The sequence below is a fragment of the Phacochoerus africanus genome, chromosome 9 (assembly GCF_016906955.1).
Source record: "Phacochoerus africanus isolate WHEZ1 chromosome 9, ROS_Pafr_v1, whole genome shotgun sequence".
Classification (NCBI taxonomy): Eukaryota; Metazoa; Chordata; class Mammalia; order Artiodactyla; family Suidae; genus Phacochoerus; species Phacochoerus africanus.
The window spans coordinates 34,098,258-34,123,686 of NC_062552.1; the positions used below are offsets into that span (position 1 = coordinate 34,098,258).

At 47.6% G+C, this 25,429-nt stretch overlaps 1 protein-coding gene across 2 annotated transcripts in view; it reads left to right on the forward strand.

Moving 5' to 3' along the window:
- TBC1D22B (TBC1 domain family member 22B) overlaps positions 1 to 25,429 on the forward strand; it is a 69,788-nt gene that overhangs the window by 37,480 nt on the left and 6,879 nt on the right. The window contains exons 8-12 of one of the 2 annotated variants that reach the window (XM_047795133.1): positions 453 to 567; positions 17,185 to 17,291; positions 17,742 to 17,817; positions 19,994 to 20,121; positions 20,351 to 20,446. In XM_047795133.1, the coding sequence (XP_047651089.1) occupies positions 453 to 567; positions 17,185 to 17,291; positions 17,742 to 17,817; positions 19,994 to 20,121; positions 20,351 to 20,446 (522 nt within the window). The other variant, XM_047795134.1, reaches the window with a different exon arrangement.

Sequence of the window (25,429 nt, forward strand, 5' to 3'; positions counted from 1 at the left end):
TACCCCTGCTTAAAAACATCTAGCACTTGGAGTTCCTGTCGTGTCTCAGTGGTTCTCAATCTGACTAGGAACCATGAGGTTGCGGGTTTGATCCCTGGCCTCGCTCAGTGGGTTGAGGATCCGGCGTTGCCGTGAGCTGTAGTGTAGGTCACAGACGCGGCTTGGATCCCACATTGCTGTGTCTCTGGCGGAGGCCGGTGGCTACAGCTCCGATTAGACCCCTAGCCTGGGAACCTCCATGTGCTGCAGGAGTGGCCCTAGAAAAGGCAAAAAGACCAAAAAAAAAAAAAAAAAGCTATGTATATACTTCTTTTGTCCCGCAGTAGTTTTGTATTTTCCCTACAAACTCTGCAGCTGCCCTGAGTTAGATTGTGAGGCGGGTAAACGGAAGGAAGCAAAGCATCCCCCTCATTTAACGTCACGTCGTCTCTCTCTCTTTCTCATTTTCCTAGATCTTCGAACGAATTCTGTTTATTTGGGCCATCCGACACCCTGCCAGTGGGTATGTCCAGGGAATTAATGACCTGGTCACTCCGTTCTTTGTCGTCTTCCTCTCAGAATATGTGGGTAAGAAGCATGCGTCCCAAGTCGAACAAGCTATTGCTCTTTGTTGTCTGCGGTTTGTCGCTTTCTCCCAAGAGTGCAGCCAATGGGCACATCTTGCTAAAAACGAGACAGTGGCTTTAGGATACACAGCCAAACCTGTTTTAACAGCAGTAGCAGCCTGGAACTTAGCGCTCGAAATAGTCACAGGTCTCACCTAAAAAGAGCTGCTTTGCCACAAGAACGATTAAATTGATATATTTATGTCCTGCAGTAAACAGATGGTTTGACGGTTTATCTGAGGTTATTTTAGGATTGTTTCGAACCCGTCTCAAAGCCAGGCCCTCATCCCTGGAACGCCTTCACACTTGGGTTCACCTGCTGTATCTCAGGAGCAGGGGTGGCGCCAGAATCCAGCTCCTGTTGGAGGTGATGGAATGGGCCAGGGAGCGCTCTGGGACGTTGAGTTCTCCCTTTCCTCCGTCACCCCCTACCCCACTGGCTTCTTTGCACTTTGAACAAGTGATTAGCCATCACAGGGGTGGTTAGGTTTCCTTACAGCCCCAGCCATCTCTGGCCAGGCCTAAATCAGGATCTTCCACTTCTCCTTCTGGTTTCCTTAATCTCTTGTGCTCACAGATTCACAGGAAAATCCATCTTTCATGGTCCAGTGATTTGTTCTCTTCATCAATCTAAGAGCAGCTCGTGGGAATCAGGACATTGAAAAGGATTTTAGAAAACCACCGTCTACTCCCCGCATTTGACAGACGGGTTGTGCGATGCCTTGCCTCCTGGATAGTGGCAGGGCTCGGACTAGGACCCTTGTCTTCAGACTCTGGGGTGGTGGGGTATTGTTCTTATAGGAAGCCATTGCAGGTGTTCCTGTCATGGCGCAGCGGAAATGAATCCAACTAGGAACCATGAGGTTGCGGGTTCAATCCCTGGCCTCACTCAGTGGATTAAGGATCCGGCATTGCCGTGAGCTGGGATGTAGGTCATAGATGAGTCTCAGATCCCGCATTGCTGTAGCTGTGGTGTAGGCCAGCAGCTGTAGCTCCGATTAGACCCCTAGCCTGGAACCTCCATATGCAGCGAGTGCGGCCCTAAAAAGACAAAAGACAAAAAAAAAGAAAACCATTTCAGGGGGTAGGACGGTGATGAGACGGGACAGGTGAGAACCCCTTGGAGGGGAGGGCATAGGAAGTGTCTCACTTGATCCTTCCCATTCCAGTTTTCTGGTGGCACTAAAAGTGATGTGGTTTTGGTCTTTCATGAGCCAGCCTTTTTTTTTTTTTTTTTTTCTCTCCATTACTCAAAAGTAAGGCAAGTGAATGATTCTGTCCCTTGTTCCTCTAAGTGACGGCAACTAGTTCAGGAAAGGGGGAAGGTCACTCGTGTCCACTCTGTCAAGCTAGTTAAGTGATCCTAAGCAAAAGCAAAACAAGTTAAAATTTAGCTACTGAAAGCTTATAAGTAGGAGTTTCCATCATGGTGCAGCAGAAACAGTCCAACTAGGAACCATGAGGTTGTGGGTTCAATCCCTGGCCTCGCTCAGTGGGTTAAGGATCCAGCATTGCCGTGAGCTGTATTGTGGGTCGCAGACGTGGCTCGGATATGGTGTTGCTGTGGCTGTGGTGTAGGCCAGCAGCTGTAGCTCTCATTCCACCCCCAGCCTGGGAATCTCCATATTGCTGTGGGTGCAGCCCTAAAAAGAAAAAGAAAAAAGCATATAAGTAAAGCTTTTGCTGGAGAACCTTCATTTTCCCTTCACAGTAATAGGTCAGTTTTTGGAGGCACCTTAATTCTGTGTGTTTAACTTAATTAAAGTACAGTGCAGCTGATCTCTTGGGTTTGTGGGTTAATTCTTACAGTAGTACTTTTCTGAAATAGTATTAATGGATGAGCCTAGGAAGGTATTAATCCATTCATTCATCTACATTTGAGGTCTGAATGCTGGCATGAAATCCTGCCAGTGATTATTGCCAGTTAAGAAAAATCCGCAGCAGCTGCATTTCTAATTGGATATTCATTATCTTGTTAGCTATCATTTATATTTTGTACCAGATTTTCCTTTACCTTGTAAAGGCGCTCATCCCGTTACCACCTTAACCCCATCCCACCCGGTGCCTTTCTTCCATAGATACACGTGCATTCCGACCTTGGTGTTGGGTTTGTCAGCCCCACCTGCTGACCCACAGCCTTTACACAGTGAAGTGTGGGCCTCTCTGCCCCTTCTCGGCAAGGCAGCCTTTCTTGGCAAGGCTGCGCTCAGACTCACTCTGCAAGACTTCAGATGGGTCTATGATAGCTTCTCCTAGAACTAGGAAGGTGGGGCCCGTACATTTTTGACAGAAACTTATGTTAAGTTTCAAACAGAAATAAAAGTAGAAAAAAATAGTACCGTAAATCCTCAATATACCTGCCACCTAACTTCACATGTTGGCCAACCTTGGGTTATTTACATCCCTGTCCATTCTTTCCTCCCTCATCGTTGTGAGTAAGTAAAGCTCAATATCAAGCCCCATATCATTTCATCCCTAAATATTTCCGTATGTATCTCTAAAAGATAATGATTAAAGAAACCCACAGCCACCATGCAGTTATGACATCTAAAATGATATAACAACTCCTTAATATAATCTTATATACAACAATGCTCAAATTTTCTTGATTCCCATGAATAGATTTAGCAGTTTGTTTGAATCAGTGTTCATATCAGGTCTCCACATTCTGCTGATTGATTGATATGCCTTTTAAGTCTCTCTTAGTCCAGTAGTTCCTCACCACCTCTCTCTTCCGAAGCAGTTTGTAGCTTTAGCCCTTGTTGATCTCGTTTTCAGAGAGGGCTTTGTCCTGCCAACCAGTACTATCCCCCTGATTTTTAAAGCACTTTACCGTTTGCAAAGTACTTTGACTTCACCAATTTCATTTAGTAGCCCCCAATATCTCTTTAAGGTTGATGTATCAACCCATTTTATAGGTGAGGAATTGAAGGCTCAGATTTAATGAGTTTTCCAGCTCAAACCCAGATCTTTTGACCTAAATACCTGTATTCTTTATAGGACTTGGTGGTTATCTCAGCTTAGATCTGTCTCACAGCTGCTTCTCCATTCTCTGCTCCAAAGCAGACAGCACATTTCTTATTGCTTCTTGCCTAAGGGGAAAAAAAAAAGGTGCAGTAGAAGTACATGTTCCCTAAAAAACCCAAAACAATGTAGTAGTAGTATTACCTCATTCCTCCCCCTTCCCCCCCGAGATACCTACTATAGACCTTTTGGTGTGTGTTTTTTCAGATCATTTCTTATGTGTGGTTTTAGACCTGCATATAGTATTTTTCTTTGTTCTGTCCAGAAAAATGGGATCAAACTATCCATACTTCCCCTGTCTTGCTTGCTTTCATTCGTAAATATCTGGCCAGCTTTCCAAGTTTGGACATAGGGATCCTAGCTCCTCATTTTCAGCAATTACATTTATTTTCATTAGGCTTTACTACTGTCTAGTTAATAATTCTTTTATAGTAGGATATTTAACACTTGTCTATAATTTTTTAGCTATCATCAGTAACATTGCAATGAATATCCTGTGCGTATTTTCTTATGCCTTTATGATAAAGTGCATGTTCATCTGAAAGAGAATCTGTTGAAGTGAAATTACCGGTCCTGAAAGCATGCCAAGTAGATACCACTAGATTACACTCCAGAAAGTTTGACAGCAGTTTATGCTCCAACCGCTAATGTGCGGGTATACTTTTCTTCACATCCTTAGCAAAACTGGGTATTTTAGTCTAATTGTGTTTCACCAATCTGGAAAACAAACCATGGTTTGTGTTTCAATTTTTATTTCCACTTACTCATCAATGAGATACTTTATCTTTTCTTTTGGGTGTTAACATTTCTTCCTTGTGTCATCTGCTTGTTCAAATCTTTTATCTACTTTTTCCTTTTGGACTGTTGGTTTTGTTTTGTAAGAGCTTTCTGTAGATTAGATATATTTGTTTTTCAACTGGTGTTCAAACGAACCAAATACAATTGTTAACATTCAGAGTTCCCATGGTGGCTTAGCAGAAAAGAATCTGACTAGTATCCATGAGGATGCAGGTTCGATCCCTGGCCTCACTCAAGTGGGTTAAGGATCCTGCGTTGCCATGAGGTGTGATGCACCTTGGATCTGGTGATGCTGTGGCTGTGGTGTAGGCCAGTGGCTACAGCTCTGATTGACCCCTAGCCTGGGAACCTCCATGTGCCACAGGTGCGGCCCAGAAAGACAAAAAAAAAAAAAAAAAGTTGCTAACATTCAACCATTTGGGGAAAATGTTATATGGTTCAACCTAATTTTTTTTTCCTCCCAGACCATCATTTATCTTTTTAATTTTATTGCATCTCCTTATATAGCACTTCCTAATTTTTATGTAGTCAAATCTGTCCATTTGACAGGTATTTATTGAACTCCTACATGTGCTAGAGGATAGAGGTACTAAAATAACGTATGTGGGCCTTGCCCTTGTGAAGCCTCCCATTTAGTGGGGAGTTGAGGGGTTCACAAAAAAGTAAACAAGTTGATGCAAAGCGGAGGAGGACACCAAGGCAATACCTCTTCTTTTATGGTTTTTAGATTTGGTATATTGTCTAAGAAGTTTTTCTTAGGAATGAAGGGAATAAAATAATCTGTAAAACAAGGACCACTGGAGTCCCGGTGGCTCATTGGGTTAAGGGTCCAGTATTGTCACTGCTGTGGCGCAGGTCACTGCTGTGACATGGATTGGATCCCTGGCCTGGGAACTTCTGCATACCACTGGCACAGCCAAAAAAAAAAAAAAAAAAGGAAGTCTTTTCTTCCCCACCCCAGTATTATAAAAATACTCTTCCATGTTTTCTTCTAATACTCTTATAGCTTTGGTTTTATATTTAGCTGTTTAAATTCCATTAGTCATTTATTTTCCTATACAGTGCAGGTTGCAGTTCAAAGTTGCTCTTCCAACTGGGTAGTTCATTATTTCAACATTGTTTATAGTGTATCCTTTCTTCACTGATGTGAAATCCCTCTTCATAATATGATATAAAGTCCTTTGTATACATGGTTTTACTTATTTCTGTTCCACTTATCTCTATTTCTATGCACTGGATTTTTGAGCTTTGTGGTGTGTTTTACCATTATTTCAAGGCCAGCCTCTCATCATCTCTTTTGAAAAATTGTCTTGGCTCTTTTTCCAGATGAACTTTAGTATCAACTTGCCAAATTCAGGAGGCAGGGGGTCCTTTAGAATTTTTATTGGAGGGGCAGTAAATTTACAAATTAGCTTTGTGGGGGATTTTTTTCCTTGGATAGCAGCTTTATTGAGAGGCTGTTCATATATCCTACAATTCACCCATTTAAAACGTACATTTCAATAGTTTTTAGTATATTTATTGGGTTGTATAACCACCACCACCATTTTAGTGTATTTTCATCAGCCCAAAGAGACACCCTGTACACCTTAGCCATCACTCCCGAGCCGCCTCTACTCCCAGGCAGCCACTAATCTACTTTCTGTCTGTGGATTTGCCTTTCCTGGACATTTCATAAACATGGACTCCTACAATATGTAGTCTTTTATTTCCAGCTTTCACTTAATGCCATGTTTTTGAGATTCATCCATGTTGCAGCACGTGTCAGTACTTTGTTCCTTTTTGTGGTCAAATATTCCATTGTATGAAATAGACCACATTTTATTTATCTGTTCATCCATTGCTGGATATAACTTAAGTGTCAAAGAAGCAAGGCATATAGACTTCTGTGCAGCCTCGAGACCTTTCTTGAACATAGATTCAGCATTGTTTGTGGGCTTCAAGAATAGTTCTCTTGTCTGAGTAATAATGCTGCTTTTCTCCCCTTGTCTAATAGTGCCATATCCTAGTCAGGCAGCTGCTGTGAAGGGTGTTTTGTGGTGATCTCTCTGATATGACCCTCCCTACCGCAGGAAGCCTTGGATACCCTTCACCTGAGGAACAGGCCAGGCTGTGCCTTCATCATCCTGGGCAGGTATCGCCACTGCCCCACCTCACTGGGCTGCAGCACGGAGGATGTGCTGTGATAGAGCCAGGGATATTGCCACTAGGACATTGGCCCCTCTCGTATCTCCTCCTCTGTCTGTTACTACTTTTATAAATCAGTACCTGAGCTTGCTTCATGCTTTGTGTCGTTTGTTCTAAAGTAGTTGAAAATAGGGAGGGAGATCCAGTGACACCCGCCCCCCCGCCACCACAGGTTGCTAGAGAATTTTTTTATAGCTAGCCTAGCCCCCTAGTCACTGCTTTATCTGCTGAAACCAGCTGCTTGCATAGAAGTGGGTCCTCAGTGGATAAGCCACTGTGTCTGGGTCCAGAGGTGACAGTGCTGGAGGGTCACCCCTGGGGAGATGGTCTCTGGACTGTGACTCCTGAGGCTGTGGAATTACCTCTAGATTCTCATCTCCAAAACCTTTTGACTTAGATTATTCATCTAGCAGGTAGTGTATTAAGGTGAAATGTAATTGAAAGTCTGTGGTCATCACCAAAATAAGCTGCCTAACAGCAACTATTAAGTGATGCGAATGAGGAGGTCGTATAGAAGCGTGGGGCTCATGATTGTCCTATTTTCAAAGGAAGAGTGGCGCCTGGTGATTTCTTTCAGTACAAATGAAACACTGTCAGATGGCTCCCCCTCTTCTCCTCGGCATGAAGCAGTAGAGCAGGATTTTCATTTCTGGTTTTACTTAGAAGCATGCGAGCAGTGGAACTCCCAGAAGGGAAAGCCTCCCCACACCTCTGACTTGTGTTCCCTGTGTGACATTTCCACTTGGATGTGTCCTAGATGATCAGTTAGGATTAGCTGGGCTGCATTGATGGAGAACCTCAAATATCTCTGCCTTAAGCAAGAGAGAAAAGCTTATTTCTCTCACCTTAAACGTCAGGAGGTAGGAGTTCGCATTGTGGCTCAGCAGTTAGCGAACCCAACTAGCATCCATGAGGACATGGGTTCAATCCCTGGCCTTGCTCAGTGGGTTAAGGATCCAGCGTTGCCATGAGCTATGGTGCAGGTCGCAGATGCCCCTCCGATTTGGCATTGCTGTGGCTGTGGCGTAGGCTGGTGGCCACCAAGGAGGAAGGGGTGGCAGTTACTTAGGGACAACAGCAGGCTTTGGTTTCCGTAGGCTACTCAGACTCAGTGTTTGACCAATGCCTCTCCTCCCCAGACCCAGCCACCCTTTTCTCTCAGTTGCCAGCATTTCCTGCCACTAACGTCAGAAATGGTGACTTATTCACTATTTTTTTTTCTCATTCTTCCATATCTAATCAGTTACAAAGTTCTGATGATTTCCTGTCCTGAATTTTTCTTGAATCTACTTCCCTCTCTGTTCTTCCTACGACTACTTTAGCATAGACCCAGATTGCTGAGATGGCCAGGTGTGTTTCCACACCTCTGGTCTTTCTCCCCTTTAAACCTACCTTCCACGCCATTTAAACACAGATTTGCCTGTACAGCTCCTCTCTTAAAACTCTTCGCTAGTGTCCCAGCACCTGCAGGTTAAAATGTCCAGATTCTCAAGCTTGTTGTGCTCTACTTTCTGCCTCACCTCTCAAACTCAGAAATCCCAAATTGCCATTTTTAATCTAAAGCCTCATCCTGTACCACTTCTTCACCCCCTGGGCTAATCCTTGTGCATCCCGTAAGACTCCCTTCCTCTGGAAGCCTGCCCTGAGACGTCTTCCCGGTGCCTGCCACCCCCCTGGTACTCTTTTCATAACCCTGTGCGTTTGCCTTGGCAGGATCTTACCACACCACTTCCCGTGTGTGTTTCCCTCCCCTACCCTCTGTCACCAGACCGTATGGTTCTTTGAGGCCAGAAACTATTTTAAACATCTTTATACTCCCAGTGCTTTCATCTTGGTGGCCAAAATGGGCATTCCATACATGTTTAGATAAGTGAGAGAATGAAAACTTCGTAACTTTTTAAGATATGTAGGAAGTAATGGAGCGTTGCTGGGCTTGGCCACTGGAGGGCAGTGAATTGCAGTCTTCTGATACTTGCCCACTTAGCCAGAAGTTCTCTCTCTCTCCTAAGGGATGGAGATGAAGTACTATCACTCATTCAGCAGATATTTATTGAGAATTACACCGTGCCAGGCACTGCTCTAGGCCCTGCAGATACGACCGTAAACAAAGCAGACAAAAATCCCTGCCTTTTACTTCTAGGTACTTATTCAAGGAAAATGAAAGTCCCTAAAAGACTGTACGGGAATATTCATAGCAACTCTGTTCACATAGACAAAAACCGGAACAACCCAAATATCTGTCAATAGGAGAATGGATAGTCATACAATGAAATAGTACCCAGCAATAAAAAAGAATGAGCTGCTGAGAAAAGCAATAACATGGAATGACCTGTTGGCAAGAGTAGGAGCTGGAGCAGGTTTTGAACAGAGTTAGTGAGCCGGGATCTCACTGAGAAGACTGGGTCTGAACAAAGACCTGAAGGAGGTGAGGGAGCGAGCCGCGCAGCTGATTTTTGCCGGTTAACACTCAGGTTTTCAGAAGAAAGGAGTTGTTGTCAGTAACTCCCCACATGCCGCGTACCGTGGACCCTGTCACCAGGTCTTGCTCCTGGGCTGTTGTGAGGCTCTCAGATCTGACTCCGCACTTGACAGCCCCCCTGCCGATGCTCTTCCTCCCCGTCTGGCAAGGGGTGGAGGCCAAAGATGAAAGCGGACAGACGTCCATAGTCTCTCCTTATCTTAAGAGGACATTCCTTTTTTCCTTTTACTTATTTATTTTTTTCCCTTTTTGGCCACCCCACGGTATATGGAGTTCCTGGGCCAGGGATCAGATCGGAGCCGCAGCTGTGGCGATGCCAGATCCCCAACCCACTGTGCTGGGCTGGGCCGGGGATTGAACCTGCATCCCAGTGCTCCCAAGATGCCATCAGTCCCGTGGCGTCACAGCAGGAGCTCCCTCTTTTCCTTTTAAAATATAAACTTTGTACTGAGGTACAACATAAATTTTAAGAAGTATGTATATGCTCACAGCCCAGTAATGTCCCCTGAGCAGTGAGCACTCATATGGAACATTCCCAGCGTTGCAGAAGTCCCCTTTCGTTCCCTTCTAGGCCTTCCCCTCAGTCCCACAAGGGTAGCTGTCTTACTGACTTCTGACGCCTCGACCGGTTTTGCCTATCACTAAGCTGTATGTACATTGAGTTGTATTATAAGGGACATCCCACTTTCCATTGTAATGTTGTTGGTTTGGAGGGACCTGCGGAGTGGGGCTGATGCTGGATTGTAGCGCTCACCCTGTTTGGGACTCTACCCCTTTCCTCAAGATGCCTCCTGGCCCTGTCTTCATAGCTGGAGCAGCCTCATGTGTGATGGACGGCCGAGGAATATTTAAGGCTCGTTCCAGCAACAGTCATAATGTGGGGACGCCCAGTCAGAGTGCTGAACTGAGTCACTTTCAGCTGCCAGTTGAGAGCAGTGTGTGTATTGGGGAGGATGTCCAGTGTTGGGATTCCTGTCATGAAGGAGGGAAGTTCTCCAAGGAGCTGTTGTGGCTTGTCCCCTCTGGGACTCTAAGACCTGGGCAGTGAGGTGGCACATGCATGTCACTCACCCTTTCTCAGCTGACCCAGGAGTGAGTGAGAAATGGTAACAGAGGAGAAATTGAGGTGCCAACCTACCCAAGATGTTTGAGCCTCTGTGAGGAGCCTCTGGGCAGCTGATGTTGGCTGTCCCCAGAGTCTATTCACATACACAGCATCTGGGTGACATGCTGCCTGTCTCTGTGGCGGTCTTTGGGCAGATCCTAGAAGGTGAAGTGTGGGCTGGACCCAGCCCTTGCCTTGCCCCCATAACCTGAATCTTCATGTAGTCTGGGGTCCTGTAGCCAGCACAAGAGGCTGAGTTAACCAGCAGCCACTAATGTTTGTTAAATAGCATACAGGAACCTCAGGAAAGTAGAGACAATTTGGTGGTTTGGTGGTTTTTAAATTTTATTTTATTTTATTCTTTTTTAATTTTTTTGGCTGCAACCTCGGCTTGCAGAAGTCCTCTGACCGGGGATGGAACATGAGCCACGGCAGTGACAATGCCCAGTCCTTAACCATTAGGACACCAGGGAACTCCCTAAAATAATTTTAGCCAGGCTACCCCCCAGTGAGGAATGGACAGCCAGCGATCATTCGGAGTTAACATTTACCTCTTAGTCACTATCCTGACAGACAGGCATGGGGTCAGGAGGGACTCCGTGGTCAGCTGCTTCTCTGTATCTTTGAAACAGCACATCTCCTCTCACAGGGTCTGGAACGTGGTCCTCATGAAACAGAACCATCTCGCTCTGGGTCTCTGCTCTGTAGGAACCCTGGACATCGTCTCCCCCTCTGACCTCCCAGCTCTCCTCACTGTCCTTTCTTGGTCAGGTGGTTTGACTTTTCTGGGTTTAGCCGAGGGGCCCCTCCACCTTGTCCATGGTCGGCTGTTGTGGCCTTGTCCTGCCTGCTGCCATCAAATACTTGCCTGAAAATGCCAGAGGAATAACACCCAAGGATAAGTTTCTGTAGCACTTGAAACACTTAAAAATTATTACATACAGGTGATCAGATGATTTCCCTGATACTTCCCTTAAAACTGTGTTTTTCTGGATGAAATATTTTTGTTGTTTTGTTTTTTAGATGTTTTGTGTGTTTGTTTTTGGCCACACCCATGGCATGCAGAAGTTCCTAGGCTGGGGATCAAACCCATGCCAAATCCTTAACTGCTAAGCTACCGGGGAACTTCCTGGATAAGATAGTTCTTGTTTTATGAGGTTCTTTTTTTTGTTTGTTTTTTGTCTTTTTAGGGCCTCACCCACGGCATATGGAGGCTCCCAGGCTAGGAGTCTAATCAGAGCTGTTGCTGCTGGCCTACGTCAGAGCCATAGCAATGCCACATCTGAGCCACGTCTGGGACCTACACCACAGCTCACGGCCACGCCGGATCGTCAACCCACTGAGCAAGGGCAGGGATCGAACCCACAACCTCATGGTTCCTAGTGGGAGTTGTTTCCGCTGTGCCAAGATGGGAACTCCTTATGAGGTTCTTTAGATATGTGGCTGAAAAAGATTTATATTTTTCTTTTTCTCAATTGGTTTACTTTTATGATCAGAAGATATTATATAAGGTATTTTTATGAGTCCAGTTTAAAAAAAAAAAAAAAGATGGGAATTGGGTAAGCCAGAGGCCTTGGGAAATAGAGGCTGTTTTAAGTCTGATGCCTTGAATCCTCTTGTGCCTGCCTGTTGGACTGATTAATTCTGACCCAAGAGATCCCCAGATCTGGAAATTGCCCTTCGATCACAGATGGTTCCTGAGAAATGCCTACAGCAGCAAATGGACAGGTTACTCCAGCCAGTTTAAGCAAAGCCAGCCCTTCCCTCCCAAGCCATTGGGGAGTTTTTGAGATCTGGAGTTCTCTGAAAAGTAAACTCTAGACTGGGGCCACCACTCAGGTACATTTTATCAGCTAATAATGCCGAGCTTGACAGCATGTTCTTGTCAAGCCCGGGGTGGGCAATTTGATTTTTATAAAGAGCTTTTGGGTTTCCTCTTTGTGGATGCTTTGCCTCTTAAAACAGCCATAAAATACCCTTAAAATCTCATTCCCTCACATCTGAGCCCTGGCTGCCGAATGCTCCGTAATGACAACCAGAGACGCTGCCCTCGTTTGAGGCCGCGTGGCTGGCACAGTTTCCCGTTCCAGCTTCAATTATATGTTGAATTTTCTCAAGTGGGACGTTTAATGATCCTTTTGAACAGACTGTTTATGCTAAATGAAGCCCTTCAGAGAGCATTTGGGCCTCCCTTTTTCTGCTGCTTTTTGCTGGTGCACTCAGCTCACAGTTTTTGACTGAATGTGTGAATTTTATCCTCCCAGCAGGCAGAACACTAGAATTAAACTCTCCTCCCACTCCCTGAAGTGCTGGTGAGCTCTCCCTCTGCCTTTGAAAAGCAAAGAGCTAGCGGCCAGGCCAGGAACAAGGACAGGATGTGGGGAAGTAAGAGCCCCCACCTTGAATCGGCGCTGCAGCTGCCAGCCCACACCACAGCCACAGCAATGCCAGATCCGAGCCATGTCTGCAACCTACACCACAGCTCACAGCAATGCTGGATCCTTAATCCACTGAACAAGACCAGGGATCAAACCCTGGATACTAGTTGGGTTGGCAACCGTTGAGCCACAATGGGAACGCCTGACTTTTTTTTTTTTTTTTTGCTTTTTTAGAGCTGCACTTGGAGCATAAGGAGGTTCCCAGGCTAGGGGTTGAATCAGAGCTACAGCTGCTGGCCTACACCACAGCCACACCAACGCAGGATCCGAGCTGCGTCTGGGACCTACACCACAGCTCATGGCAACACTGGATCCCCCGACCCACTGAGCAAGGCCAGGGATTGAACCTGAAACCTCACGGATCCTAGTCAGGTTCATTTCCACTGCGTCACTACAGGAACTCCCCAACTTTTATTTTTAAGATATGTTTGTAGGAGTTCCCATTGTATTTCCCGACTAGTATCCATGAGGATGCTGGTTTTTTCCCTTGGCCTTGCTCAGTGGGTTAAGGATCTGGTGTTGCCTTGAGCTGTGGTGTAGGTCATAGATGCGGCTTGGATCCTGCATTGCTGTGGCTGTGGTGTAGGCCGGCAGCTGCAGCTCCGATTTGACCCCCAGCCTGGGAACTTCATATGCTGCAGATGCAGCCATTTAAAAAAAAAAGTGTGTTTTATGTTTAGAATTAAGTTGGGTTTGACTACGAATAACAGAGATCTAACATGACAGCACCCTACAGAAGGTAAAAGTTTACTTGTTCCTCATTTAATAACAGTAATACTAGCTAAGATATACATAATTCTCATTTTGTGCCAGGCGTTGTTAGCACTTTCCATGTACTAACTTGTTTGATCCTTATAATGTCCACTGACCCTGGGAGGATATCATCACCTTACCAGATGAGGTTTTGAGGCTCAGAGGGTGAAGCCATTTGCCAAAAGCCACATAGCTCAAGAGTGACAGAGTCAGGTTTTGAGCTGTGAGGTCTGGCTCCAGAGTCTGTGCTCTTATCTCCATGCTATTCTGTCTGACAGCAAAGGGCTCGTGTGGCAGCTGTGCTCCCCCTTCTGCTCAGGGACCCAGGCTCTTTGTCCCTTGTATGGGTTCCTCAGGCCATTGTTTGCGGTAGTGGGAGTTGCACCTGGGTGTCCATCCTTGGGGGACAGATGTGTAAAGGGGTGGTGGCTTCTGTGGGGCGGGAACTAGTGGTATGTACAGCAATGTAAAAGGGTCTTAGCAGGAGTTCCCGTCGTAGCTCAGTGGTTAACGAGGTTGCGGGTTCAATCCCTGGCCTTGCTCAGTGGGTTAAGGATCTGGCGTTGCCTGTGAGCTGTGGTGTAGGTTGCAGATGCAGCTCGGATCCCATGTTGCTGTGGCTCTGGTGTAGGCCAGTGGCTACAGCTCCAATTCGACCCCTAGCCTGGGAACCTCCATATGCCGCGGGAACGGCCCAAGAAATGGCAAAAAGGGAGTTCCCGTCGTGGCGCAGTGGTTAACGAATCCGACTAGAAACCATGAGCTTGCGGGTTCAGTCCCTGCCCTTGCTCAGTGGGTTAACGATCCGGCGTTGCCGTGAGCTGTGGTGTAGGTTGCAGACGCGGCTCGGATCCCGCGTTGCTGTGGCTCTGGCGTAGGCCGGTGGCTACAGCTCCAATTCAACCCCTAGCCTGGGAACCTCCATATGCCTCAGGAGCAGCCCAAGAAATAGCAACAACAACAACAACAATAAAAACAACAAAAAGACAAAAAAAAAAAAAGAAATGGCAAAAAGACAAAAAAAAAAAAAGAAGGGTCTTAGCAACAAAACATGAAGCAAAAAGTAAAGGGAGATTCTTTTTTTTTTTTTTTTTTTTGCTATTTCTTGGGCCGCTGCCATGGCATATGGAGGTTCCCAGGCTAGGGGTCCAATCAGAGCTGTAGCCACCAGCCTACGCCAGAGCCACAGCAACGCAGGATCCGAGCCGCATCTGCAACCTACACCACAGCTCACAGCAACGCCGGATCGTTAACCCACTGAGCAAGGGCAGGGACCGAACCCGTAACCTCATGGTTCCTAGTCGGATTCCACGACAGGAACTCCTAAAGGGAGATTCTGAGCTGGGTCTTAGAGCCCAGTATCATTTAATTAAATTACTAATACATATGGCTACCGCCCTCCCCCCACCCCAAAAAAACCCCACTATGTAATGAGTGTTAGGAAAAAAAAGATAGTATTTCTTTTTTTTTTTTTTTTTAGAGCCGCATCCACAGCATATGGAGGTTCACAGGCTAGGGGTCCAGTTGGAGCTGTCGTCCCGGGCCTACACCACAGCCACAGCAATACAGGATCTGAGCCACGTCTGCAACCTACACCACAGCTCACAGGCAATGCCAAATCCTTAACTCTCTGAGCAAGGCCAGGGATCGAACCCAAGTCCTCATGGATGCTAGTCGGGTTCGTTACCACTGAGCCACGATGGGAACTCCAAGATAGTATTTCCTGGGAGGATTTTTTGTTTGGGTTTCTCAAATGGACCTTTACATGTTATCCAAAGTCTTCCATTTCTGCAGGCTTAGTATTGTATTATAGAATCTTTTTGTGTGTGTGGTGGTGGTAAAAGGAAGATGTAGTCGATTGCAGCCCCCTTTTTTTCTAAAATAATGTGCATTTTTTCTTGGCTATAAAAATTATGCTTATTGTAGAAATTTTGAGTAGTAAGTCTTAAAGAAAATAAAAATTCGTATCCCTGCCACCTGGGGAATAAGCACTGTAAACCTTTGTGATGTATTTTGTCTTTCCTCTGTGCTTATATAAACGCATAAATACTGTATGTACACTAGTTGAGAATATACCATAAATAATTTTGTACCTTACTCTTTTCCTTTTACACTGTGACGCGCTTTCCCATGTCCTTACGAATTCCTAATAAACTTCATCTAAAATAAATTATATTGCGCCTACTGTGAGCCAAGCACTGTTAGCACTTTACTTGTATTAACTATGGACTTTTACATTGTTCCCAGCCAGGGTCATAGCTTTTCTGACAAAACACCCCATCCTCCCCAAAAGGATTTTTACAGCCCTTGGGTGTCTTATTAAAAAGCACTGTTTATACAGGATGAGAATCCGAGGGGTGTTACACATTGTCCCAAGAAGGTCCAGTTGTAGGACTTAATAGAGTAATAATTCTCATAAACGAAAGGGCTGCATTCTGAAGGCATTTTGTCCCTTGCCTGTGTCTCTGCAGCACCAGGGACTGCAGGGGACATCCTGTTTTCAAAACAGGGCTGCAAGGACATAAGCTGCCTCTGGCCCAGAACCCACGTGTGACCTCTGACCAGCACGTGGGGCCTGGGGGTTGAGACGGCCTGGCCTGTCTTGTCCACTCTCTCTGGCAGAAGGAAACATCACAGGTCCTCTTCCTTCTTCAGGTTCCTAGGGGACTCCTGTGTTCTCCCCACTTGCATCTCAGACTTACTCCCGTCACTTAGTGTGGGGTTTCCATGAGAAGCCAAAAGAGGTCCTGTGGCTAAAGAAGCCAGGGAGATGCTGGATAAGCAAGGTTAAGGAGATTTGCTTAATGCAGAATTTCTGGTAACTTCTCAAATCCTTTTGTGTGCTGTGATTGTCGTGACTCTCCAGAATGAGGACATGTAGTGCCACATTTCTCACCCATATTTGCCTGTGGAAGCTCTTTTTTCTTGAGTATCCTATAGGATTGAGGTCTTGCAAAACCCAGCTTAATAACTACCAACTTGGTGAAGTTCAATCCTGGAAGCTCCCGCAGGTTTGGGCTGTGGTCCTTCACACACTCACTTTTTTTTTTTCTTTTTTTTGGGGGGAGGGCCACACCTGGGGCACACGGACGTTCCCAGGCTAGGGGCCAAATTGAAGCTGCAGACGCCGGCCTACGCCACAGCCACAGCAACGCGGGAACCAAGAAACATCCACGACTTACACCACAGCTCATGGCAATGTGGGATCCTTTAACCCACTGAGTAAGACCAGGGATCACACCTGCTTCCTCATGGATACAAGTCAGGTTCTTAAACCCAATGAGCCACAATGGGAACTTCTCATCTTCACTTCTGAGTGGTGAGGCCATGGATCTGCCCAAGGGGGATTCCCTCTTGAAAATGAACTTTGGAGGCTACCTGATCCCAGCCGTTCTCACCAGTGTGAGTGTGCCAGACAGTTCACTGAATTTCTGAAATCAGAGAATTTTTCCAGACCCTCTCCAGGCGGCAGGATGTAGCTCATTGAACATGAGGCCTGAAGTGTTTCTCCTGAAACTAAATGAACACATGCAGTGGGAAAGAAAGATGTGTTGGACCCATCGAAACTGGTGTGAGAAATGGCCTGTTCAGTGTCCTAATGAGATCCTCAAGGGCCTTCCTGGGACACTGGGCCCACCTGACAAGGGAGGAGGAGGGCAGGCCCCTGTCTTTGGCATCACATCAGACCAGCTCTCTCCTGGCCTCAAAGACCCTGTTGGAATACACCAGACTCCGTCCTTCTCTCTCCACGTTTCAGAGAAGACCCCTGGACTCTCTTCCCCTTTTGTTTTACAGAAGAGGACGTGGAGAACTTCGACGTGACTAATTTGTCTCAGGACATGCTGCGAAGCATTGAAGCCGACAGCTTCTGGTGCATGAGCAAGCTGCTGGATGGGATCCAGGCAAGGCACTCTGCCCTTGCGGGCCACCCGGGGTGGGCCTTTGGGCTCCTTCTTACTCTTCTGCTCAGACAGGGCCCCGGCCCCAGCATGGCCCCTCCCCTTTGTGGCCCATTCTGCTTGACCTCTTTCTCTTGCTGTACAGCTTTCAGAAGGCAATGGTCTAGGGTCCTCTGGAGCCTCAGGAAGTCTCCCCATGGCCCTGCCCTTGTCATCGGACTGTGCCTCTCCTTTCCACTGGGCGCCGGGGCCGGGCAGTTGGCCTCCACAGCACCAGCGCTGTTAGGTTTCCCCACACTCTGCAGTCCTGTAAGATTCCTTTGTCCCCCCAAACGCTGGCACCAGCTTTGACAAAGACAGCTTGTGCTTTTACACATATTTCAGTGAACTCGAGGGGGTGGTAGCATGACTGTTTGGTGTCCCTGTTCACCCTGAGCTCTGTGTCATTTGCAGGATAACTACACCTTTGCACAACCGGGGATCCAAAAGAAGGTCAAGGCTCTGGAAGAGCTCGTCAGCCGGATCGATGGTAGGTTGAGAGGAGGCATTCTCTAGCCGTAGCCCAGTACCATCCTGACCCAAGCCAGTGATGTTTGTGGGTGGTCCCCTCGGCCCCCTTCCTGGCCGCAAGCCTTTCCTCCAGTTCACTCTGCTCTTGGCAGCACCAGCTTCCCTCCACATTTCAGCAGGAAGGTGAGGTGAGAACTCTGCTGTTGGGTCACATTCTTTTTTCTCCTTAGTTTTCTGTCACTGAGTTCTATCAATCCTCCTTCAGCATCTCTTCTCAGATTCCCTCTTTCTTCTCGATTTCCCTGGCCACAGCCCTGGTCCGGCCATGCTTGGCTTTCATGGCTTCCTCCTAGAAGGATTTGCTCCCTCCATACCCTTTCCCTCTCACACACCCTCTTTCTAGGGTACTGTTCTGGTCATATCCCTCTTCTGCTCCAAAACTTCCTCCCATGCTCTCCACTGCTTTCAGTATCAAGTCTGTGTGGTCTGACCTCATCCTTCATGCTGTGATGTGACTCAGGACTCCTGGGCTTGGGACAGGGTCCTCAGGTCTGGCTGATACCCCAGCAGGACTTTCCATGGCTCCCTGTGACCTCTTGGGCAGGAAATAGGAGACGTGGCTTCTGGGAGCAGAACGAGGAGCAGGAGCCTTACAGAAAGTCCTTGGCTCTGGTGTGGGTTCCTGGAGGTTAGAACTCAAGGCAGTTCAGGAAGCCCTGCTGTTGACTGAAGAAGCAGCTGAGGCCCAGGGAGAGAAGTCGGAATTAAGTTCCATGAAGATCGCCTTGCGGTCTCCTGTTAAGTGGGATCTCTAGCACCAATTAACCCCACCAATTACTCTACAACTAATAAACCCCAGTTTCTGGTTTTCAGTCTCACTAAAGCATCCCCACCCACCCTCCACTCCCCCTGGAGAGATTGCATCTCTCTCTCCTTTCCGGGGTTCTCTTTCCAGGAAAACCTCCCCTGATTCCACTTACTCGTTCCATTTTCCTTTTAGGACTTAGGATTTCAGTCTTCCCAGCTTGCTTGCTTATTTACTATTTTCCCCCCATACCTTGGACATGAGATGCTTTGTTCCTCTTTGCCCTGTTGCCCTGACCCAGCAGTTAGGGCTGTGCGTGGCCCACCTCCAGCTCTCTCGCCTCCCTCCCTCGGATCCTCATCCCGTGCCTTCTAGGCTGTCTGACAGGGCAGGTTCTAGGGGGCCTGGGCTATGGTTTTTGCCATTTGCTGGCCTGTCCTCATTTCTTCTGCCCTCATAACTACCTGATAAATAAAGGCATAGTACTTTAGGGTAGTGGTTTGTAAATATATACATCTTTATGCTTGGAATTATAGAAGTAAATCTTGCTCATTACAAAAACTCAGACAACTCAGAAAAACACAAAATAAAAAGTAAAAATCCTCCTCCTTAAATTCTAACCCCCCCCCCCAAATAACCATTGTCGATAGTTACTCCTTCAAAAGTGGTATTAAGTGTGTACCACAAGCCAGGGGCTGTTGTGAGCACTCTTAGGGTCTCATTTTCTCCTCCTCCAAACTTTCTGAGGCATGAATGATTATCCCTATTTTGTAGGTTGGGAAACGTGGCAGGGGAGTGATGGAAGAGGAAACAAGTCCCACTAAGCCGTGATGTAGAGCAGGGTTGGGTTTGTTTGTTGCTGCCTCACGGGTGGGAGTGGGAGGGAGCGGGGTCTGAATGGGGCGCATCCCTATGTCCACGGGAGAGGCCCCCCCTGAGTGGAGTCAGAGAACCTCTGTGACTAGCTGCTGGCGTCCCTGCCCCCGCCATCTGTCAGGAGTGCCAAAGAGGAATTCTGGCGGTGCCGGTGGCCAAGGTGACCCCCACGTTCTTTTCCATTCTGGCTCCTTCTCTAAGTAACAAGGTCAGGCAGCCATGTGAGCTTTCTGTCTCCTGCTGTGGCTCGAGCACCCCGCAAAGGGACATCACTGGGATGTTAAAATAGCTCTGCCGCAGGCGAGGCTGGGTCAGCCATGCGCCGCTGCTGTGAGGTGGGGAGTCAGACACGAAGGATAGTCAGCTGCCAGGGTGGCCCCTCTGCATCTGACCTCCCCAGTGGAGCCGGGGTGCGCGGGGAGGGGTGTGTGAAAAGACATGGAAACGGCCTTTTTGGCTCGTGAGACTGATCCCTTAGGTTGCGCTCGGGGGCCAATGACACTTGCTGTTTCAGAGCAGGTACATAATCACTTCAGGAGGTACGAGGTCGAATACCTACAGTTTGCTTTCCGTTGGATGAACAACCTGCTCATGCGGGAGCTCCCCCTTCGCTGCACCATCCGCCTGTGGGACACATACCAGGTAAGAGGAGACCCCCCCCCCCACTGCCCGCCCTTCCCTCGCCAGGCCGCCCCGAGCGCCCAGCCCCGTGCAGCGCAGGGCTCAGAAGTTCCCCCCTTCCTTCCTTCCCCTGTGTCTGCCGTAGCCTCAGGCGTGGGGCATCTGCACCTCACGGAAGGATTGGACCCGAGGGCGCGGAGCCAGCTCTGGGTCAGGACTTGCAGACCTGACTCTGTTTTTCCCTTCCCAGTCCGAACCAGAAGGGTTCTCCCACTTTCATCTCTACGTGTGTGCAGCTTTCTTGATCAAGTGGAGGAAAGAGATCTTGGATGAGGAGGACTTTCAGGTGAGTGGCCCGGACCTCAGCCTGGGCTGCGGGGGAGCGTCAGAGTGGGAGTTACCCCGCAAGTGGGGCCCTGTGGATAGAAGGTACCTGGCTGGGAAGAGGAAGGGAAAGGACGCTCAGAAGAGGTTGCCCTCCCAGTTGGCGGGAGCCAGTGGGGCCCAGATAGTGCTGGGCGGGTCTAAGAGACCTTTGGGTCATCGCCCACAAGACATTGTAGTTGAATGTCTGCCACGTTCTGGGCGCCATTGCCGGAGTGGGATCCACTGGAAGTAAAACACACATCTCTTCTATAGAGCTTCCATGCTAATTGCGGAGAGACTAGAGTAAACAGAAGCATGGTAAGTCGTAAATTAAAAAGAACAGTAGAAGGCGATACATTTTTTTGGAAAAAAGTAGAGCAGGATAAAGGGATTATGAGGTGGTCAGGAAGGGACAGGTCACAGATTCAAATAAAGCAGAGGCTGGATAAAGGAGGTGACACGGAAAGGCTGGGGGCAGGTGAGGGTATGAGACATGTGGACAGCTGGGGGGAAAGTGTCCAGGCAGCAGGAAGCACCCTGCAAAGGTCGTAAGGTCACCATGTGCCTGGGCTTTGTGGAACCATGATGGTGGCCAGTGTGGCCTGGAGCAGAGTGGCCCAAGGGAAGAGTGGAAGAGGTGAGGCCAGAAGAGTCACAAGGGACCCAGATCATGAAGACCTCGTAGCCAGAATAAGGACTTGGGGTTTTCTCTGTGTGGAAGGGGAGCCGTGAGACATCTTGAGCAACGGAGGGCATGGTCTGCTTGGGGTTTCAGAGGATGCTCTGGCTTCTGTGTAGCCTGCAGGTGTGGGCAAGGGTGGAGGCAGGCAGGCCATCCAGGAGGCCTCCAGGTGAGGCCTGAGGCTGGAGTGGGAGGGAGGTGTGACAAGTGGCCTCATCTTGGATATGTTCTGTCAGTAGAGCCAGCAGCGATTCCTGAGGAATTGGGTGTGGAGGATGACCAGGGACGAGTCAGGGTGACTTCAGTTTGTGAGAAGGCTGCAGGAGGAGCAGGTTAATGGACGGAGGTCAGGAGGTCATCTTGGGGTGTGTAGTATTTTAAATGCCATTAGACGTGGCTGGGTAGAATAAATCTTGAGTCTGGAGTTAAAAGTGAGAAGGCTGGGCTGGACATTTATAGGTTTAGGAGCCTTCAGCTTGGAGGTCCTTGAAGCCAGGGTGAGCTCCTAAGGAGCTGTGAGCGGACAGAGTGAGGAGGGCCCAAGGCACCCTCCGCACAGGAGACCACGGAAGAGAGGTGAGCGAGCAAGGTGGGCACGCCGCATCCTGGAAGCCTGGGGTGGGGACGGGAATGTGTCAGTGATGTGTCAGGTGGTGGGAGGCCCAGGAGAGGGGACGGGGAGTGGGGATTGAGAGAGACGGCAGGCGCCGAGGTCTGCAGAGAGAGGCCTGGGCGTGGTTCCTGGTCATGAGGACGGCAGTGGGCTCTGTGCTTTGCTGAACTGAGGGATGGTTTGTTTGTTTTGAGGGGCATGTATTTGTTTTAAAAGTGGGAGCGGGGGAAGCCAGAGAAGGTGGATGCTTTTCTGAGTTCTGGCTATTACCCTGGGTGTTCTCTAGAGCAGCGGCACCCCGCATGGCCCTGGGCAGACCCACTCTGTAATTGGTGCTTTCAGCTGATAGATGGAAAGGCAGGAAGGACTGACTTGCCCAAGGAAGGGCTTCAGAAGAAAGGGGTAAAGGGGGTCTCTGAGTAGGCGCTAGCTGTGGGGCCGAGGCTGTGGGCAGCGGGTAGAGAGCATTGGCTTCTGCCAGCCAGCAGAGTGTGTGATATCCTGGGATAGATGAGGACAAGGGGCTGGACTGGCCATGTGCATCGTGAGCTATCACTTTAGATAACATGGTTGAGGTGGAGCATGAGGTCTAATTGGTTTTCACGAGCCAGGCACGGAGGGCCTTGTCATGTGAAATAAAAGTGCCTCCCAGATTAGCTCAGGGAGGTGAAGGTGATTCCCAGATGGCTTTCAGCAATTCACAGTATCAGCAGAGCATAGGACAATAGTCTGTGACTTTAGGAGTCTCCTTGTGGTACACTGGGTTAAGGATCGGGCATCGTCACTGCAGCCAAAAACCAAAAACAAACAAAAAATAGTCTATGACTTTAAAACTTTGCTAGACATTGAGGTGTTCTTTACTGGGTAGCATCTTTGATTATCCGATGGGATTTGAGGTCTTTCTGCAATAACCCATAGAATAACAATGGGACTCTTTTCCCCCTTCAAGCCACATATTTTAAAGTTTCATCTCGATTCCCTTTTTTAACTTTTTATTTTGAAATAATTTTACACTTATAAAAATGTTAATATCAACTTAATATTTACATCTTTTTTTTTTTTTGTCTTTTTGCCATTTCTTGGGCTGCTCCCGCAGCATATGGAAGTTCCCAGGCCGGGGATCCAATCGGAGCTATAGCCACCAGCCTACACCAGAGCCACAGCAACGCGAGATCTGAGCCGCATCTGCGACCTACACCACAGCTCACGGCAACGCCAGATGGTTAACCCACTGAGCAAGGGCAGGGATCGAACCCGCAACCTCATGGTTCCTAGTCAGATTCATTAACCACTGCGCCACAACGGGAACTCCAATATTTACATCTTAAACACCATGCTGCAATTAACCAACCAGGAATTTTGTTCTGATATAGTGTTACTCATTTACAGTCTTTGAGTTTTACCAGTTTCTCCATTAATGTCCTTTTTCTGGACCAGGCTTCTCTTCTTTGTCCTCCATGACGAAGAAAATTTTCAAAATTTTTGAAGAGTACTGGTTAATTAGCTTGTAGAATGTTCCTTACTTTGGAGTTGCCTTACTCGTGGTGCAGTTGAAGGTCATCCTTTTCAAAGTGAAGAAACCACAGAGGTGATGTGCCATCCCGGAGGCGCATGGTCTTGTCCTGTCGTTACTGCTGCCCTGACCGCTTGGTGTAGGCGGGTCTACCAGGCTTCTCCACTGTACAGTTGCTGTTTAACCCTAGGTAATTAATAAGTATCTTCAGGCGTTCCCATCGTGGCTCAGCGGTTAGCAAGCCCGACTAGCATCCATGAGGACACGGGTTTGATCCCTGGCCTCACTCAGTGGGTTAAGGATCTGGTGTTGCTGTGGCATAGGCCAGCAGCTGCAGTTCCAATTGGACCCCTAGACTGGGAACCTCCAAATGTCATGGGCGTGGCCCTAAAAGGCAAAAAGACAAAAAAATAAAATAAGTATTTTCTGGGGAGACACTGAAATTTCTTTGTATTTATTTATGTATTTATTGGCCGAGCTTGCAGAACGTTAAAGTTCCTGGGCCAGTGATCCAACCCAAGCCACAGTAGTGACAATGCTGAATCTTTAACCACTAGGTCATTAGGCAACTCCAACACCGTCATTATTTATTTTTTTCTGTTCACATTGTCCCAGCTTTGGCCCTTGGGTGCTCCTGTAAGTCGACTCCTTTGACTCCATTATTTTTAAAGCATTTCTTTACTTTCTGACACCACAAAATGATCCCAGCTTATCTTTTTTTTTTTTTTTGCCCCAACGTTGGAATCAACCACTTCTCCAAGGATCCCCAGTTAAGCTAGTTTTTTTGCCACTAAAATATATTTAAAGGTGTCATGATGATTTTGGAAATAAGGTTGTAGGACAGTATTTGCATGAAGTTCAAAAACAGACGAAATTAATTGAGGGTTTAGGTCAGGTCAGCGGGTGCAAAGAGAGTATCGACTGGGGAGGGACGTGAGTCTTTTGGCCACAGGAAATGTTCTCCGTCTTGGTCTGGGTGGCGGTTACTTATGTGGAAAGTCATCCCGCTATACACTTTCGATTTGTGTACCTGTATGCAAGTTATGCCACATTAAAAGTAATTTAAAGAAACAACAGGAGAGCTCTTGGTAGGAGAAGAGCACGTAGTTCACTTTGTCATGAGGCCACTGATGGTGGGACGGGGAGTCCCCGCTGTCTAGTGGTTAGGACTCGGCACTCTGACCGCTTCAGCCTGGGGTCAATCCCTGGTCTGGGAACTGAGATCCCACATCAAGCCACTGCACACCACGGCCAAAAAGAAAGAATAATTTATGTTAAAGAAAAGAAAAATTTAGAACAAAGTAGCCCACAGGAAGCCTGAAAACTGTTCAACTATGACATAATAGATCGAGGAAATTATTACCTCCGTTTCACAGTAAAATTAATCAGTTCTTCCAGATTTCCTTCAAACAGCCTTTTCTGTGATTTCTCTTGTTTTCATTCCTTCTCCATCATGCTCTGCTTCTCTCCTTGTTACTTGAGACAAGCAGGCCGTAGTACAGTGGTTATGAACAGAAGCCCGGGTTCACATCCCACCCAAGCACTACTCTGTGACCTTGGACAAGTTCCTTAACCTCTGTGCCTCCAGTTCCTCATCTGTAGAATGGAGATAATAATTTCCTAAATACATTATTTTATGTAAGTCAGAAGAGCCACCTAAGCAAATGCCTGGTCACCTACAGCTTGAGAAGTCCCCTTGGGAAAAGAACAAGGGACCTCACAGAGATGTCTGGGTAGGTGCCAGGAAGCCCTCAGATGGCTCAGAAGTGATGTTGAGAAGCTCTGTACAGGGAACTCCAAGACTGATATTCAAAGTTCTTTTAAATACATAAAAAGGGCACTGAACTGGCAAGGGAGTTGGTAGGACCAGCTGATGCTCTAAACCAGAGTAGCACCTGGTGTCAGAATCCTTTGCTTTCATCTTGTAGAAGAAAACCTTGGCGAGATTTCCTGTCACCCTGAAAGTGACTTTTGTGGAGACAGGTCAGAGTTAGTCAATGAAATAGCACTAAGCCTAGGGGATGTTCCAGCCCTAAATAACAAACCAAATGTAAATAAATCCCCTGAGCCAGATGGCTTCCACCCACCACTTGTGCAGGAACTCAAGCCTAGGATTGTAGAACGTTGCCCAAACGTAGGCCCCATCTTCACAGGG